Source organism: Colletotrichum higginsianum, chromosome 3 (genome assembly GCF_001672515.1).
Source record: "Colletotrichum higginsianum IMI 349063 chromosome 3, whole genome shotgun sequence".
Lineage (NCBI taxonomy): Eukaryota > Fungi > Ascomycota > Sordariomycetes > Glomerellales > Glomerellaceae > Colletotrichum > Colletotrichum higginsianum.
Window position 1 is genome coordinate 2,090,610 of NC_030956.1, and position 18,006 is coordinate 2,108,615.

General features: G+C 55.1%; 7 protein-coding genes across 7 annotated transcripts; 4 read left to right on the plus strand and 3 right to left on the minus strand.

The window, feature by feature from the left end:
* Positions 1–1,251, plus strand: CH63R_04184 (Endoglucanase; the record flags this gene model as incomplete). The annotated part of the gene is made up of 1 exon (XM_018299159.1): positions 1–1,251. The coding sequence occupies one exon, from the start codon at positions 1–3 to the stop codon at positions 1,249–1,251; it is 1,251 nt and encodes a 416-aa protein (XP_018160405.1).
* A 957-nt stretch (positions 1,252–2,208) lies between these two features.
* Positions 2,209–5,810, minus strand: CH63R_04185 (Phosphoribosylaminoimidazole-succinocarboxamide synthase; the record flags this gene model as incomplete). The annotated part of the gene is made up of 4 exons (XM_018299160.1): positions 2,209–2,229; positions 2,297–3,813; positions 3,867–5,419; positions 5,467–5,810. The coding sequence occupies 4 exons, from the start codon at positions 5,808–5,810 to the stop codon at positions 2,209–2,211; spliced, it is 3,435 nt and encodes a 1,144-aa protein (XP_018160406.1).
* A 1,886-nt stretch (positions 5,811–7,696) lies between these two features.
* CH63R_04186 (Proline-rich early nodulin) lies at positions 7,697–8,943 on the plus strand (the record flags this gene model as incomplete). Its single annotated transcript, XM_018299161.1, has 2 exons — positions 7,697–8,074; positions 8,221–8,943. 2 exons carry the CDS (start codon positions 7,697–7,699, stop codon positions 8,941–8,943), a joined length of 1,101 nt encoding a protein of 366 aa, XP_018160407.1.
* Positions 8,944–9,395: 452 nt separating this feature from the next.
* Positions 9,396–10,825, plus strand: CH63R_04187 (Histone acetylation protein 2; the record flags this gene model as incomplete). The annotated part of the gene is made up of 3 exons (XM_018299162.1): positions 9,396–9,761; positions 9,882–10,050; positions 10,107–10,825. 3 exons carry the CDS (start codon positions 9,396–9,398, stop codon positions 10,823–10,825), a joined length of 1,254 nt encoding a protein of 417 aa, XP_018160408.1.
* A 1,107-nt stretch (positions 10,826–11,932) lies between these two features.
* On the plus strand, positions 11,933–12,835 carry CH63R_04188 (U4/U6.U5 tri-snRNP-associated protein 3; the record flags this gene model as incomplete). Its single annotated transcript, XM_018299163.1, has 2 exons — positions 11,933–12,293; positions 12,351–12,835. The coding sequence occupies 2 exons, from the start codon at positions 11,933–11,935 to the stop codon at positions 12,833–12,835; spliced, it is 846 nt and encodes a 281-aa protein (XP_018160409.1).
* Positions 12,836–15,944: 3,109 nt separating this feature from the next.
* On the minus strand, positions 15,945–16,334 carry CH63R_04189 (Ribonuclease; the record flags this gene model as incomplete). The annotated part of the gene is made up of 1 exon (XM_018299164.1): positions 15,945–16,334. The coding sequence occupies one exon, from the start codon at positions 16,332–16,334 to the stop codon at positions 15,945–15,947; it is 390 nt and encodes a 129-aa protein (XP_018160410.1).
* Positions 16,335–17,461: 1,127 nt separating this feature from the next.
* Positions 17,462–17,668, minus strand: CH63R_04190 (HET domain-containing protein; the record flags this gene model as incomplete). The annotated part of the gene is made up of 1 exon (XM_018299165.1): positions 17,462–17,668. One exon carries the CDS (start codon positions 17,666–17,668, stop codon positions 17,462–17,464), a length of 207 nt encoding a protein of 68 aa, XP_018160411.1.
* Between the last annotated feature and the right edge of the window lie 338 nt (positions 17,669–18,006).

Here is an 18,006-nt window from a genome sequence, read left to right on the forward strand (position 1 = left end):
ATGTACACCAAAGCAATCATCGCCTTCGGCCTGGCCTCTGTTGCCAGCGCCCACATGAAGATGAGCTCTCCTGCGCCATATGACGCTGCCAACTTGGACAACAGCCCTCTTGAGGCTGATGGCAGCAACTTCCCCTGCAAAGGCAGCAGCTATAACGCCGCTGGCGCTTCGAACGTCTACGCCCAGGGTGCCTCAGGCGAGCTTGCTTTCATCGGTTCCGCCGTCCACGGCGGCGGATCCTGCCAAGTCTCTATCACCTATGACGCGAAACCGAACAAGAACAGTGTCTGGAAGGTCATCAAGTCCATCGAGGGAGGCTGCCCTGCCAAGAACGCCGAGGGCAATCTTGGTGACAACGCCAACCAGGTCAACCAAGACAAGTATGACTTTACCATCCCCGAAGATATGCCTGCCGGCAATGGCACCATTGCCTGGACTTGGTTCAACAGGATTGGCAACCGTGAAATGTACATGAACTGCGGGCCGGTTACCATCACTGGCTCTGAGGGTTCCAAGGAGTCGTACAATGCTCTTCCTGACATGTTCGTCGCCAACATCAACGGTTGCATGCTTGAGGAAGGCACCAACGTTCAGTTTCCCAACCCTGGCAACTCTGTCGACAAGTTCGCCTCCAAATTGACGGCACCTACGTGTGGTGGCGGCTCCGGTGGCGGCTCCGGTGGCGGCGCGACTGGTTCTCCCATCCCCACGAGCACTGCTGGCAACGGAGGTGGCAACGGCGGCGCGCCGACTGTCGCTCCCACGTCTGCCCCAGTCGCGTCCTCCAAGCCCTCCGCGTCCAAGCCTACCGCCGGCGCCTCTCTTCCCGGCGGTGTCTTTATCACCGTTCCAGCCAACAACGGTGGCGTCTCCGCGACTCCCACTGCCACTGCCACTGCCTCTGCCTCTGCCTCCAAGGCACCTGCAGTCACTCCTAGCGCTGCCCCCTCCGCTGCCCCCTCCGGCACTGACGGCGGATCCGGTTCCGGCTCTGGCAATGGTACCGACACTCCTTCAACTGGCGCTGGTGCCCAGACTGTTGGTTCCCCATGCGCCAACGAGGGCGCGTGGAACTGTGTCGGTGGCAGCTCCTTCCAACGCTGCGCCAGTGGCACCTGGTCATCCATTCAGCCGCTCGCCGGCGGCATGACTTGCACCGCCGGCATGGGCTCTGAACTCAACATGGTTGTGACCCGAAACGGTCGCAAGCGTGCCCTGCACCAGCGCTCCCTTCGATTCCGTTCCGCCTAAGCTGGTCGATGGTGGACCCTTTTTTATAACGACACGGAATGGCATTTTGGGATATGATACCTCGGCTGGCATTGGACAGAGTCATGATAAACACGGTACGGCGATCACATTGCGGCGTTTTCTTGTCTATTTTCTCAAACATTTACAACAATCTTTTGTATATACATTGTACACATTTGCATGGCCAATGGGGCATTAGACCCCTCCACTATGAGATCAAAAGGAGGTGTGATATCGTCAATAGCAATCTGCAATCATTAAGAAATCTTCATTTCCAGCGCGCTTTCATGTGACCCAGTGATGGGAATTTGCCCGAGCTCAGTCATCATATCACTTCTATGACACAGAGAGCACCGAGCTTGTGTTAAGTCAAAGCGTTATCGGGACTGGCCACTGACGGCCGAGAGTCCTACAATCTGATGTTGCCCCTTGTATACGACAGGCCGGGAAGGTCCTTGGAAGGACCTACTCAGCGGGGTTTGGAGTATGGGAAACATGGAGTTTGACACAACTCAAACCTTGCTCGGGGTATCGAAATCAGCATTTCTCCCATGCACATGACAGAGCGTTAGGAGGTATAAATGTCGAATGGGAAATGTTCCTTGTCGAGCTGAAAGACTGACACATACTATTTCGGACGAAGACTCGCGCATGGACGGGGTTGATACAAAAAGAGAAACGCATCCAGCTGAGGTTGTACCGCGTCAAGTGACATGTTGCTTGATTTATTGTTCCCGTAGCGATTCTTCACTCGGATTTTGTGCCATTGTTCTCTCCAAACGGAAAAATGTTCTACATGCAACACAGTGCTTCGTTCAAAAACGCGAACCCGAATGCCCGAACCCATCCAAAGCCCTATTTGCCTTTTACCGAGAAAACGTGAACCATGGTGATGGGGTAGGCCTGTCTAGAGCCATGTATCCCCCCGGCCCGCCCTCCGTCGGCCCAGGACCCGTCTCAGTAATCCAGTTCTCGGTTCTGTATCGCCTCTCCTTAGCGCAGAGAGGTTTACCGGCACAACGAACGGGTCTATCTCAATACCTACATGTGCACGCCCGTCGTCACCGACATACCGTCCAAAGCTGAAGGTGGCGCCCTTGAGACTGTCCGGCCCGTCGTACTCTCGGACCGCGCGGCTGGGGGCCATGTAGGCCAGGACCGAGCCGATCGTCGTCGGCATCCGCGGAAGAAAGTGCGTGATGGTGAATCCGTAGAGGACTACCGCGACGGCGACGTTGAGGGCGAGGACCGAGATGCTGATGACGAGAGCGCTGCTGTCCATGAAGATTCGAATGTCTGTCTTGCGGCAGGTACCGGAGATCCTGACTGGCTCCGTGAAGGTATTGAAGAACTGGGGGTTCAAATGGAGCATGATAGCCCACAGCTGGCGATAGATGGATTCGATGGACGGAAGAAGGGCGAGGGGATCGGGCTTTTCGAGGGGATCGAGTATGTTGTTGGCATTGTCTGGATGAATCTTGAGAAGATAATTCATGAACTCGCGTGAGAGGCTATCATTGTGCCAGCGAACAGGCATTCCGTCGCCAAGTATATAGTTCAAATACGTTGATATGACGTCGGTGTTGTTGGTGGTGAGAGGGTCGTCAAGCGTGGCCGAGGGTTCGGATGCATGATCGGCTCGGAGAACATAGCCCTGTCGGTCGACCGTGACGTCGAAGAGGCTAGTAGTAAATATCGGTTCGCACACAACATGCCAGGTTTCAATCTCGCCGTCAACCTTAGTTATACTCGGTGTTCGAGACCAGCTGAGAACCAGAGGAACCTCACAAGGTGTGCGAGAACCCCGCCGGTGGAAGGATCTGACAACCTCGGCGGTACCATGTCCAGTGGGCTCTCCAGTAAACGACCGATTGAGAGTCAAGTCATTTTCCTGGAATGTTGTCGGGCAGCTGGGGACAGGCTCTCCATTGCGTGTGTATGTGTAGTTCAGGACCGGGCCAGTGCCTATGCTTCTTATAGTGTCGGCAACAAAACAGGAGGGGCGAACTCCAAACCCTCGTGTTCGAACGGTGAGCTCTTCTGCCTCGGCTTCCTGGCCTGGAACGCTAGTAAAGGGCTGGAAGAAGTAGTCTTTGTTGACCCACGGTGGCAGAGTCGTGCCTTGAGATATGTTGTTCATAACAATGTAGAACGGTGACTCGTATGCAATACTGCGGGCGAAGGAAAGCTGACTATCAATGCTCATGACCGAATCATTGTTGAAAGACGGCCTCATCGTCTGCTGCACCTCGCAGGTGGTGTTGATAGTGGCGGGCTTTTCGTTGAAGAGACCACCAAGGCCGACGGCGAGAAGATTCGAAAGAAGAGCCAATAGGCAGATGGCGACGAGGACCAGATGGCCGGATTTGGCCGCACGCCATATCACAAGCTGCGGTGGCACTGAGGTGTATCTCGCATTGATCGAGCTGTTAGCTGACCGCTGGCCGTTCCAGAGGTCCTTGAAGGGTTGAATGATGCACAGTAACCGATTCACGAGGACCCAAAACGGCTCGAGCAAGGTTGCGAACATGGTGGGGATGTAATTCTCCAAGATTTGGAGGACTTCGAAATTGGTAGTTGGCCGGATGAGTCCTGTATAGGCGTCAGCAACATACAAATGGGCTCCCGCAAAAGCGACTCGCCTCCGACGCGTTGTTCTTCCAATTTCAAGTAGACAAGAGCAGCAATGGCCGTTGTCATAGTGAGAATTACCATCGCGCCAACTTCTTTCCTTAGAGCAAGAGGCTTGATAGGCGAATAGTGGCCTTGGGAAAGTCCAATGTCTGAATCGGGAATACTAATGCGTTGACTCTCACAGAATTCTTCGCGGATGTCGACTACCTTGATAATCGTTTCCTTGAATCGGGTTTGACAACCGCAAACAAGCTGGAACCTCTTGTCTTGAAATGCCTCGCGCAGATTCTCATCGGTTAGGCAACCTTTTCCAGCAAATTTGTCCAGTAGTTTCGAGCTGTTCTGGCAGATGCTGATAAGCGACCCCAAGGATGCTGGGTCCATCGCGAGTCGGCTAGGCGCTCTCATGCCGTGCCACCATAGGAGTATCGTAAAGATGCCAACCACTACCAAGAGACTTTCGACAATAGCCGAATAAAGCCGGCTGACAACGATGCCGTGCCGCTCGAAGTCCAGAAAGCCCATAGTAGCGGTCTCGCTAGAGGCGTTGGTCAAAACACGGCGCAAGCCAAGAGAAAACATTAGTCTGTGTGTCTTGGTGAAGGCCTGCCCCAGGATCTGGTCATCCTCGAATACATCGAGAGTGGTTACGCTCTGTAGACCAACCGCAAATCCAACCAGCGGTGAGGAGGGCCACCTCAAGCCGAAGCGCTTGATCTGCGGATGCTGCTCTAACAGGTGCCCGAAAGGGTATTCCCTCTTAACCTGCATTTCAACTACCGAAACGCCGGCTCCTAGAAGATGTTCGAAGGAAGACGAGTTGAACTCGGTCGGCAACAGGACTTCTCTGGGCCCTGTTGGCACTATGCTACCTTCGATAGGGATTTGGGCGACAGACGAAACGGTGGCGTTGACTTGCTGCTTGAAGTAACTTGCTTCGCAGAAAACAGCGCTGACATCCATTTTCTCCTTTTTCCGGGCCCAGATGGCCAAAAATTGATGAGCTGCAGCTTTGGAGCATGTCTGAGATAGCCAGTAGTCGGCCCAGTCACTGGGGTGGTAGCCGTAATATTGCATCTTGTAAGGGTCATGTGGAGTGGCTTCCCCGTTGTAAGGAACAAGTTCGGTGGCATTGCAACCACGTCCGTCGAGGAAGTCGTAACCAGGGCCTCGAGGGGTGAACGTGGCAGGCCAGCAATCGAGCTCGGTCCAGTATTTGGTTGTAGATCCGGTCCAGTTGGTTGAAGCGGCACGCGTCAGGTCGCTATCAACAACGAACGGTAGGAGTGTGTAGTTGGCCGTAGTATAAGGCGGCAACTGTTGGTTGAGCCACGTGATGGCATAGCCTTCATTAAGTATCGATTGGTCGACTATCCCGATCTGTTCAGATGCTGGCCGAATGACTTTTGGGGCCGATACCACCACTTGTCTACGGATGTCCACAGGCCCGCTACCGAGTATTGCGCTCTGAAGAGGGGTTATCAGCCAGAATATCATCACCATGACTGTCCCGCCATAAAACACGGCCCAGTGCCTTAACTTGTTAGCTCGCCCTGCAAAGAATCCGTTGGCCGTTCTTACCGTCTTCTGGCCGCCTTAAGGGGAACGAAAGCAATGAAGTCGTAGGGGTAGTCCAGAAATACTGAGCGCTCTGCTGTCGTCCCATCTGGCTTCGACATTTCCAACCATGGCTGTGTTCGCTTCACGTCCAAGTCGATCCAACTCCATAGTAAACTGTATATGACGGCAACAATTGTAGGTACGAATAGAAAACAGAAGTTGGCAAAGGCAGGGATGTCGTCCGCAGATTTTGAAAGGGCGAAACCACCCTTCTTCTCACTCTGCTGGGCAAGGATTTCGATGATGATTGCCAGAATGAAAGACGCAAAGGCGAAGGAGAACAGAACGGTGGCGCTTAGTGTCATCGGTTTCCATCCGTGCTTGTGTTCTGTTAGATATATCAGTCCATGCCGTTCGATTTGCCGGACTTTCGGTACTCGGTGTGACCTGTATCCAGACTGCATTCGCTGTCTTTCGACCTTCGGAGTAGGAAGGGAATCGAAGGCTTTCGACTCTGCTTCTCGGTCAAGCCATCCTGGCCTCCGAGAAGCCGAATCTCCTGAACTTCAGGAAACTTGAAGTCCATAACCTCGCTAGCGCGTCGGTTCGGGGTATTTCGGTCGTGGGAGGTGGATATGGCCGTGTGGCTATGCAGCCCAGCTCGTCAATGGCAAAAGACCAATAGAACCCTTTGAATAACGAATACCAAAAGGAAAGCCCGTGGAAACCAGCCCCGGCGACAAAGGAGAGAAGGCGAGTGAGAGAGGCAGCGAGAGGCAGAGAGAGGGAGAGAGAGAGAGAGAGAAGGAAACTCGAGTGGGACAACGGCCACTCTTAGGAGAGGGCAGCACCTTATGGGAAAGAGGCTGTATCCGACGACTTGGGACGTCGAAACACAACGAGAAGTAGACCTGCTACCAACAGCATATTATCCAGCGCGGCAACTTGCCGATGCGCGTAGTTCGAGCTACTTTCGTCGATGAATGTCACCTCGCGCCAACAAAGATGGACTCTTGTCTGGGTTCCTGCATTAGACCCGGTGTTCACTGTGGGCCGCCGCCGTGGGTGCTGAGGAATGAGAGACGATGGCTAAGCGCCCGGAAAGATGATCGAGGGGCGCGGCGCGGGAGGGGATGGCCGGGACTGGAAAACGGGTTATCGCCGTTGCGGCCCTTCAGACAGTGACGGTTTTCAGAGATCAGAGAAAACACTTGTTAGACCACGAGTTCTTTGCATTGTGGCCCTCGACAGATCATTTTTTGGGTATATACGCCTACCCGGACTGGTAATGCCTAAGTTGAGTGAGATAGGATTTGGAAGCGGGTAGTTGGCTTGGGTGCAGGGGCAGTCGAGGGGATACAGGATTAGCCGCCGGGCGCGTAATGCTGATTGGAGCGCCGTGGAAAAATATGGACCGGTGACAACCGTCCGCCAAAGCGCTACTCCACAACACCTTTATTTTTGGTAGATGGCGGCCAACCTCTCGACCTTTCCAACATCAGGTTTTCAACCCGTTGCTCTCAAAGGTCAGCTAACAGTGCAGCTATCAAACTTCAGGTGGGTAGCAACAATAAAGTGTATTGGTTGGAAAATGCGCGACGAATTTGTGAGGCTGAAGACAGGGCACCCGTTTGATCCTGTGTCGTCTACGAAAGAGTCGTTCCCAGGCCTGCGCTGGCAAAGACATAGCTGTTACAGTTTGCGCGTTTGTGGCGGGTCATCCAGCGACGAAACCAGCAACTCACCTTCTCTCAACAATGGCTCATCCACCTAGGGTGGCTACGGCAGCCTGCAGTGCGCGCTGCGTCGATAGCCAGAAGATATCACTCTTCAGAGTGATACAAGGGCACTGAAGGGACAACGTCGTAACGAGACAGGAACTCCAACAGTAATATGGAGGCGTACGTAAGCAATAGGCTGTTTTCATTGACCGCTGACGTAAGGAATTCCCGGGATTGATCATTGCGATTGGCTGCTGCAAGTGACTGCTGACGTAAGGGGTCGCTGCGGTTATGCCAACTTAACGGACGCCCTGCAGGCTGCCGTAGGTGGTATCTGAAGTCAAAAGGTAGAAAGGTCTTGGAAATAGTCACAAAACCGCCCAAAAAGTGCTCCCAAAACAGCGTCAAACAAGAAACGAGACACGTGCTTCTTTGAAACCTGCTGTTCAATGGCCCTTATCCGTACTTAAACCTGAACCCATCTGCGTGGTAGACCATTGAGCCCGTCCGCTCCGAAACCAGAGCCCAAAATGGCACCTGCACCAGTAGACATAGAAATGGCCGACTGCGCTTCTTTTTCCTCTTCGGCATCCGGCCTCTCCCCTCCTTCCTTTCCCGGCGCCTCAGATTGCAAAGACCTCCCCCGGCGGGCCAGAGAAGACTCCCCGGACCAACCATCAACCTCTCTCGAACACATCACCCTCGACTCGCCCATCACAGGGACGGAACTAGCAAACATGCGGCGGTCAGCACGCAACTCGAATAAACCTAGGCCCGTTGCAGTGACATCCCCCTCGAGGCCCGCCAAGCGGAAGATTACCACACGTGTGGTCAAGAAAGAGCCTAAGTGGACGGCGGCGAAGCTCTTGACAGACCCCAAGTCGCCGCTCGCCAGCGCCGATTTAAGAGTGAGTGGCCTGCCATATATGAAACGGTCTCTCATCTGCTTCACTCGTAATAATCACGATCATCACAATTGTTTCATTTTTTGTTTCGTTAAAAAGTTGCATTTGTTCTAGAAGAGATGAGCATTGCTGATCATCTTACGTCACAGACCATCCTCTGCCAGCCAGCGGCGTGGGACATACTCTCCAAAGAAGAGCGCGCCGAGATCATTGCCCTCTTGCCTGCCGGCACGCGCATCCTTGACCCGGGAACCGACGACGCCCGCCCGGACCTTGACGCTCTCCGTAACGACAACAATTTTCGTCACGACTGCGCCACGTACACTAACAACATCGCCCAAGGCAAGCACGACCCGGAATGGCTCGAGCAAGCGTGGGCAGCGCGCGAGAGGCGGCGCGCCGGGGACTTTGACGGGTACCTGAAGCAGAAGTTTGAGGACGAGTGGTCTTGCGAGTTGCCTGAGGGATTCAGGCCCAAGAGGGACGGGGACAAGCCGGCCAAGGGGGTCGCGGTTGCCGAAGAGGAGGGGAAAGCGGAGGCGGGTGGGGTTGTGAATGACACCACTACAGCCGAAGAGGCTAACATTCTCGAGGCATATTCGAAGAATTCCGATGGGGCCGAAGAGGCTCAAGTCCCCCCTGAGGCGCCGAAGATAGATGCCAAGGTGGCCCATGGTGGCGAGCTTGAGGAGGAGCACAATATCAAGCTTGGATCTCCTACTCGAGAGGAGGTGCGCGTGGAGCTTGGGTCTCCCATCCCCGAATCACCGGGAGAGGACAAGGTACAACAAAGTGGAGAGAAGCCTGTCTTGGAGGAACAGCGCGGTGTGTCTGCTGTCCAAGAGGACGAAAAGAAATCGGAGACGGATTGAGAGTCTTCAGAAGAGGCGGGGAAGAGACTACAGTGATCAATGACAATACCACGACTTATGAATCATGGGCATGGAGTAGAAACGGATAGCACTCAAATGAGCATTGGGGAAAGTCGCTATGCCGGTATGAAAAAGACAGTTTTGTGTCAGAAAACAAAGCACATCCCGTATTGCATGCACGATGAAGACCTCATAAACAACCTTCCACGTAAGCAGTTCAACCCGTCATGGTTGAGCCTGAGTACACTGGGGCTTAAGAATCAGTACAATCCCCAGTGTTTGGGTTGAGCAGGGAGCCACTCGATAACCAGCTTCTATCGCATGGGAATACTGGTTCTGCTGAACCTACAAGTTGTTCAATGGTCGGTGTGGCTCCTCGGTGAACAGCTGTTCCTCGGTCAGTGCCCCACATCACCGACGAGTAAGCCCCACGAAAAGCGTCAACCGCAGAAATGGCATCCCTGCAACCTTTCACTCCTCGGTACCACAGTCTTTTTCGACGAACTTGCCGTGACCACAAATTGAAGCCTCTGCTATACGCGCATAATTTCTCCAGTGGAGAGAAGGCTTACTGTCGGCACAGAACCTCTGCAACAAGCACTATCAGCGGCGACCTCGTTCCCCCCAGAAGCCGCGTTGCAGCACCATCACTGGCCGCTATGGCGCCCTCGGCCGAGAATCATAGCCGCTCGCACAGCCTTTTGCTCTTCCAGAAGCTCTTAAACCTGAGAGACTCCGCGAGCCCTTTGACTCTTGTGCTGGATAGCCTTGAGCAGAGTGCCGCGCCTGTTCTGCGAGAATTTGTCTCTAGGGCCAAGGTGTGTGCCGCTCTCTTCGCAGTTGAACAGGAGGAAGGCTCCAAAATATGGCAATCCGGCCGTTGACAGACTGAGATGATGAGACTTATCTCGTGCTCTCGGCGCTGACACGTTGCGTAGATTAGCAAGGCCAAGGTCATTCTGCTCTCGTTTGCGACCCTTAGGCGGCCACAAGATGTCGATGTCGTTGTGAGAGCCCGAGGCAAGAATCTCAAGGCTCTCAGGGCAGAGATCCTATCGCACTACCCTAAGCTAGACCCCGCAGCTGCCAAGACTGCTTCCTCTCAAAGTGAGTAGCCTCCTTTTTTTTGGCCTCATTGTGACTCTGACTCACCCTCTCGGCAGAGACCGTCGTTCTGCTCGACTCCCTTAACGAGCTCGCTACAGCGGCGCCTCAAATCGTGGCAAACTTCCTGTCCAGCATCGTCATGCCAGCAGTATCCCTGGTCGCGGTGTACCACACCGATGTGCCCGTTGTCCTCCCACGGGCGGTGAGCGAGTACGAGCCTCACCCCCTGACTGTCCTCTCTCACTTGGCCACCTCCATCCTCCGGTTGTCTAGTCTCCGCCAAGAGATCGAGCGTCAGAGGGCGAGGAACAGGAGTCTTCAGGAGCCCGAGTGGGGACTGGGCGAGGGTCGCGAAGGCGTCCTCATCGGTCTCAAGGGCGACACCAAGTCCGAGGATTACCACGGTGTGGTCGTCGAGATGGAGATCAGGAGGCGGAGTGGGCGAGCCATGGCGGAAAAATTTGTTGTGTCGCCACAAACAGGTCAGGCTGCCGCTGTCGCCTCCGTGAAGGGGTCCAAGATCTTCCTCCTGTCAGAGCATCCCGTTTTTGCCGCCCCTGGCGGCTCCGGTCCGTCGAACGCTGGAGACGGGGAAGAAGAGGAGCCGGAGAGCACCTTTAACCTAGGTCTCACAGAGAAGCAACGGCGGGACAGGGAAGGAATAGTGCTGCCCTACTTTGATGCGCAGACGGACATAGGGGCAGGAGAAGGTGGTAGAATTCTGTATGAGATGGGCAGAGAGGATGACTTTGATGACGAGGAGGACGAAATCTAGACCATCGTCACTCCCCGAGGCATGAATGGAATGACTATCATGAGCACACCTTTCTTTCCTCCAGGCAATAACAGTGGTGGTGTTCCTGCATGAGGCCTCCTGAGTCTGCACAAGTAAAAGTCGACATCTGTCAGGAGCTCCTGTTGACCACCTATTGGTGCCTTCCATCGCAAGCATCCCCGTGACCCCTCCTCCCTCCCCACTGAGGCCAAAACAACAGATGGAAGGAAAGAACGTACCACGACTGCCTGCCACTCACCATTACCTATCCTGTCTAAAAAAAAATCCAGTCCTGCCTTAAATGCCTACCTAGTACCTAGGCCGCCAACCCGTCCAGGTCCCCGCGGTACGTACCTCGTACTGATCGGGGCTACCGCACAGACCACTCTTAGAATCTATATAATCTCTCGCACAGCTCGCAGAATCTTAGGATTTTCTTTTCCTTTTCTCCTTAGCTCTTCTTTGCCTTTTGGCTTAGATCAAGTGTAGTATCTGTTCTTTTCAGTTTAATCTCTGAAAGATGCCTATTGGCATCAATCTTGATTATTCCTATTTTTGATTCTCGAAGTCCGGCCTCTGTGGCTTGCTGCATGCCGACTTCACCGTGTCCCTGGTATTTCACTGCCTCCAGGAGACGCAAACCGTGTTTTTCATTGCTCGCTCTGGCTTGTCCAGGGTGGTGAAGAAGACGCGATTTGGTTGCGATAGATCGCCTGCTGGTATTAATGTCATCTGTGATGATCGGACGTTGGATGAAAATGTGGAATCAACTTGGAAAGTGTGCTGATGTTCTTAAAGCTCTTACAGTTTTGGTGATGAATATGTCAGTTTAAACCCCAACCACAGCCATCCAACTCCCGGCCTCAGTGGAGCTTGCCCAGAAATAGAGCTCATGCAAGGCTGCCCCGCGCTAAATTCCAGGCGGGAAGCTTGAATTTGTGCCATATGAACCGAACCACTTACCTCTTCGCAGTGTCATAAATCGCTACCCCAAATTTTCTTCAGCCGCATCGTGACGTCGTTTACCAAACATCACCATCCCACACCACAATCCATCGCGTTTCATTCCCCTCCAGCAAAAAACACACCTACCAACGTCACGTAACCATGGGTCGCGAGCGCGATAGCCGACAGGCGTGGGACGAGCCCGACCGACGAAGTCAACGCGGCGGCGGTGGCGGCCCCCGAGGCCGAGATCGCGACAGCTTCAGGGACCGAGACCGCGACGGCAGAAGGGACGACCGCGACAAGAGATACAGATCCAGGTCCCGCGACCGGCGCGATACCAGAGATCACCGTGCCAGGTCCAGAGACCGCGAGAGGGATCGTCCGCGCGACGACCGCGATGGAGGAAGGCCGCCTCGCAGAGAGCGTGGCGGGTGGCAGGGCAGAGACGACAGACGTCGCAGAGATGAGGACGTCCCCGACGAGAGGCCGCCTAAGCGGAACGATGATGACGAAGGTCGCAGTAAGTATGGAATTCATTCGACATATCGGGTGACACTAGGCGCTAACGTTTCGGTAGACACGCCGCGCGACAAAACCCGCAGACGGTCTGCCTCCCCCCGTCGAAGCGGCAGCCCGCCCGCCGCCCGCCGCGACCTGGCCGGCAACACCGAGACCCTGCCCACACGCACTGCGCCCAGAGGGAAGAAGGAGCAACACACCATGTCCTTTAAGGTCGGACGCCACGAGTCGCCGCAGGTCGACAGCGGACGCAACAGCGAGCGCGGCGACACGCCGATGACGAACGGAGGACGGGATGAACGCCGCGGCAATGGAAATGGCGACGGCGACGACGTCGAAGATGACGAGCCTGAGCCTGAGGTCGAGGACGACGACATGGCGGCCATGCAGGCGATGCTGGGCTTCGGCGGCTTCGGCACGACCAAGAACCAGAAGATTGCGGGGAACAACGTCGGCGGTGTGAGGAAGGAAAAGAAGACGGAGTATCGCCAGTACATGAACCGGCAAGGCGGATTCAACCGACCGCTGAGTCCGTCTAGGTGAATGGTGCCTGGGCCTGTGGGATTCGGGCTGGGACCGAGAGCTTTGCCGGGCCTCCGAACCACGGGACCGATGATGCCTTCTTTTTTCTTTTCCTTAATTTTTTTTTTTTTTTTTTTGCGATGGCAGGCAAATGCTAGGTATGCTTCACGCTTTGTATCCAATTTTGTTTTTTTGTATTTGTTTTTTCAAAAAGATACCTATAGACGAACAAGAATGGAGTCGTATTCACATTATCAAAAAGGGAAGAAAGAAAAAACCATAGCAGACGCGCGCTCGGCTTCCTGAATCTCCCTTGACCCGGACATCTTCAGCCCGAGGCAGTGGACGGCGGCGCGGGCGGGGTGGGCTCCCTCGTCTTGCCCTCCTTGGCCTCGGCCTTGAGCTCGCTGTCAAAGATATCGACGGCTAGGCTCGCGTCGACAAAGTCCTCGAGCTCCTCGGTGACGGTCTTGAGCTTCTCCTTGACGGCGATGGCGCCCTCGAAGCCGACGATGTGCCTCGCGGGCGGGTTCTCGTGGCCGCCGATGGCGGTCAGGGCGTGCACGGTCTCGAGGACGAGGCGGTCCGTGGCGGCGGGCGGCAGCTTCGGGTAGCGGACCTGGACCTCGTCCGTCTCGTTGGGGTCCGGCACGGCGGTGTCGGGGTTCATGTTGAGGACGTTACCGAGCATGTCGCGGATGCTCGGGGCCGGGTTGACGTCGGAGTCGTACCAGGGCAGCTGGGGTGCGAAGATGATCTTGTTGGTGAGGGATTGAATCTCCTTGTTGGGCTGGACGATGGTGACCTTGATGTTGAAGGGGGCGATCTCGTAGGCGAGCGAGTCGCAGAAGCCCTCGAGCGCCCAGATGGCCGAGGTGTAGATGGGCATGCCGGGGGTGCCGATGTGGCCGCCCGTGCTGGAGAGGATCATGATGTGCCCCGTGTGCTGGGAGCGGAGGAGGGGAAGGGCGGCCTTGATGAAGTTGACCTGGGAGAAGAAGATGGTCTCGAATTGGTCACGGACGAGGTTCTGGGCCAGGGGGCTCGTGGAGAGTTCCTCGACGCTTCCCACGACGGCTATTAGAGAAGGATTATTTGTTGTCAGCGTTTTTGTAACCGCATGGTTAACGATGATCGAAAGAGAGAGAGGGAAAGAGAAAGAGAGTGAGAGAGAGATGGGTACCTTCAGATCTACAACACAGCAGAATGTCGATCCGGCCGAATACTTGGACGGCCTCGGCGACGGCGGCGCCGCACTGGCCCATGACGCGGCCGTCGCAGCGGATGCCACGTATCCTGTCCTTCCAGCCCTCGCGGTCCCTGCGGGTGCTCTTGCACTCGTTGACGAGCTCGCGGAACTCGGCGCTGCGGCCCTCGTCCTCGATCTCGCTCGGCGGCAGGCAGGCGACGACGTAGTCGCCGTGGGCGAGCAGCAGCCTGATGAGCCGGATGATGAGCGGTGAGAGCCCGGTGGTCAGGAACCACGTCCTCGGCGAGTTGTGCGTCGCTTTTCACGTGGGCTTTAGCACTTGTGTGTGTGTGTGTGTGTGTATGTTGGATTCACTGGGGGAAGATAAAACTGTACCCGGGCGGGGTGGCTACTCACGGAAAGACGGCACGGGGATGGAGTGCTTCGCCGGCGCCGGCGCCGCCTCCGATCCCCCCTTCCGATCCGCCATGTCCGGCGAGACTTCCGAAAGATCCTCGTCCCTTTACGCGTCGAGAGCCCACGAATCAGTAAAAAGGATCTCACGTAAACTTCAACAACGAGAACATGACAAAGAGCGGAGACATGTAAGGACGGCAATGCGGTGGATGTAACACGAGGGGTTGTTATGTAGGTAGGTCGGTACGGAGCACCTAGGTAAAGAAGGCAAGTGTTGGGTGGAAGGGAATCTTTCAATATTGCATCAGGCGGCTGGAGTGGGGGAGGCAGGGAGGGAGGAATGATACGAAGCAGCGGGCAGAATGTCAGGAACGAGAAGGAAGAGAAAGAGAGAGGGATATAAATACATTATCTTATCAACAGCTTGTCTAACAGGAGGCTGACACGGGGTGGCGATCTCAATGGCAAGGGGCACGTTCAGGAGAAGCTAGCAGTAGCAGACGTGCCATTAAGGTTGCATCGAACTTTGGGGGGGTGGTAGGCAATCTGCAACAGGGCCCAGAGGGCGTCGATCCAGGGGGGGATAAGGGATGTGGGTTTTCCGGTTGTTGTTTATGGGGGGTTTGGATAGACGGGAATGACGACGGACGTGGTCGAGAAGACGACGAGAAACACGCCATAGGGAAAAGGGCCCCCAAGGCCGCCCCTCCCCCCGCCTCCCCCGCCCATCCGACCGCGGCCTGGCACGGATCTCAGCGCCCCAAGTGACCCAAGTGCCCCACTACGGGGCCACCGCGACGGCATTTGGCAAAGCCCCCAAGGCCCCACGTCGCTGGGAAATCCGGGGGAATCGACTCCTCCACCCATCCACCCACGTCATTTTGACTCCAGCACCGGCATTTCTTGACGAGGTTTGCTCGTCTGGAATAGCGGCCTTTCCTTCTTTTCATTTCTTTCCCTCTTCTTCTTCTTCTCCTTCTCCTTCTCCTTCTCCTTCTCCTTCTCCTTCTCCTTCTCCTTCTTCTTCTCCCTGGCACCTTCGCTCGAAGGAGCTCTAGCTTCATGGGGTGGTTCATCGTCACATTGTGGAATGATCACACAAGACCCGGCAACTCTGGCTGAAGAATTTATATCCTTGTCCTTACAATACGGTAAAGTGGCGTTGTTCGTCTGTCCTTCCAGCTAAACATGCTGTTTTGATTAAACGCATGCTAATGCGCTGCCTTGTTGACAAGCCAAGAATCTAGGAGTCAATAGATCGCACATAATGGTCTCAACCTATCAAGCCATCGTGACACATGTTGGACTACCACTACCGTTCCGATGTGGTTCCCGTTAACGCAGAACTTGTGCCCCTGAAGCCGCCCCGACCCACATCCCGTATCTATGTTACTGTGTTGTTGTCGAGGACTGTATCGGCCATGGGCGAAATCTTCTGGCAGATGGGTGTCTCCGGATCCTTCCACTTTGGCTGGTACGGAAACCAACTGGCCACGCGAGTTTGGATGATGCGAGGCGAGCATGCTAAGAAGGGTGGCCTTGCTTGACCCTGTCCAGTGCTCTGTCCGCACAGTCATCCGCTTCCGTGTTGTCCCTCCTCTTCACGTGGCAGAAGAGGACCTCGACGCCTCGGTCGTTCAACTGAGAAACCAAGCGTAGCAGAAGCCGGAAAAGGTCGGCGTTGACCACCGGTGTGCCCTTTGCCGTTCGACACCCGTTCTTCTCCCACCGAAGGACCCACTCGGTCATGCCCTTGACCAGATATTCCGAGTCGGCCTTGATGACGACCTGTGTAAGCTTTGTGCCCTGCACTCTGGCTTCTTGTATGTCGAGCGCATTTATCAGGCCATAGTAGCCCGCTCGCAACTCGGCAACCTGGTTGGCCGGGCTCTGTTCATCCCGGACGAGGCTCATGTTGTACAGTGAATCTTCCCCAACATAGACCCCGACGGCGGCTATGGCGTTTGCCTTGCCGTTGCCCCGGCAGGCGTCATCAACGGGAATGAAGATGCAGTTTGTGTGGTATGGGAACCGGCCTCAGGCGGGACACGGGTCCCCCAGACCGCAAGAAAGAAAGACCCAGGGGCCGTGGTGGTGGAGCTCGATGGAACGGAGATCAGTGCCTTGCGGGTGGAAGTTCATCGCCGGGTCGAATTTACGATCCTCTTGCCATGGGATGCCGGGGATCTTCGCGTTGTGGTGGGTGGATGACATCTTGACAATACCCAATGAGTCGGATCGACCCGTGGGGGGGGGGGGGGGGGGGGAGAAAGATTGCGTGCTAATCCTGCCAGACAAAATAGCGGCGAACGTGTATGGATCGCCCGCAAGCCAAGCTTTACAGTTCGTGGCAAGGATGGAAGGAAAAAGCAAAAGAGGGCTCGTGAACTTTGAGTCGATCTCCGTCTGTCCGGGACCCAGCTATTTAAAACAGTCGATCGACAAATAACAGGCCCAACGCCGTTGCCGTATTGTTTGTTCCTGAGTGCCGTTTGCCTGTGCATTTCTTCGGTATGCTACCTACTTGCTTTGTAGAATAGGTGGTCCGTCTGAGTCCTGGCCTCCAGAGGGAGGTGAGACAGACACAATGCAATTTCCCCGTTACTAGGCTGCAGATTAAGGCCGACGACGAGACGTAGGTATCGACGCGATGTCCTTTGTGACAGCCAGTCTTGAATGTCTATTTGTTCACAGCGTGTATTTTCCTCAAACAGCTATACCCTACAAGCCTGTTGGATTGGGGGCTCAGGAATCTTATCGTCGTGTTGCGTGCTAGTCTTGTGAATACAAGGTGAGAAGAGCAGGGACTGGAGGCAGAAGCGAAAGCATTCTGACAGGCGAGGGTTACGTCCTGGAGTCGCCTTTGCCCCCCTCGTAACATCCTCAGGTATTCTGGTGGTTGCGGTAACCAACTTGGCGAGGCTCGGCCTACCCCCAATGGAAACCCAGTTTCAGTTCAAGAGCACCAAGCCCCTCGGTACCAAGAGCTCCTGGAGCGTCCATATACGAGTGAACCATCGGCCTCTCGCGAATTGGCGCTCCTACAAACCATCATCCTTGGGCAAACATGCCATCTCCTCCCGCACCATATCAGACAGGAAGGCAACGCAGGCTACGGAATCCCAGTACCATCGGAACATGGAGTTGATGGCCTTGGACAGCTCCGCGTTGCCTTCGTACTCGTGCAGCCAGCTGAGGTCTTGGAACGAGACCTCGGCTTTTCCCCTACGTGTGGGAGAGCGTCGCATAGTCTGGTGTGTTTTCGTCGAAAAACTCCTCCAGATGGAGTATGTTACTATTGACGAGGAAGTCCGGAGTGATAGTTTTTGGAAAAGATGGGCGCACAGGACAGAACAATCTGGGAAGCAGGGCCCGTTGGCGGGCGGACTTCAGGATTAGCATGCAGAAGAGACCATCACCCTGGACTGAGAGGCGCAGCACCACATCGTGAGGGGAGGAGGGTGTGATAAACATGAAGCCATCTGATACACCGCGTATGTACCGACCAATGAGCGCTTGTTAGAACGACGTCTCGTGCATAATCAGATACAATATTCATTTCTCACTGTGCTACCAAACTCCAACA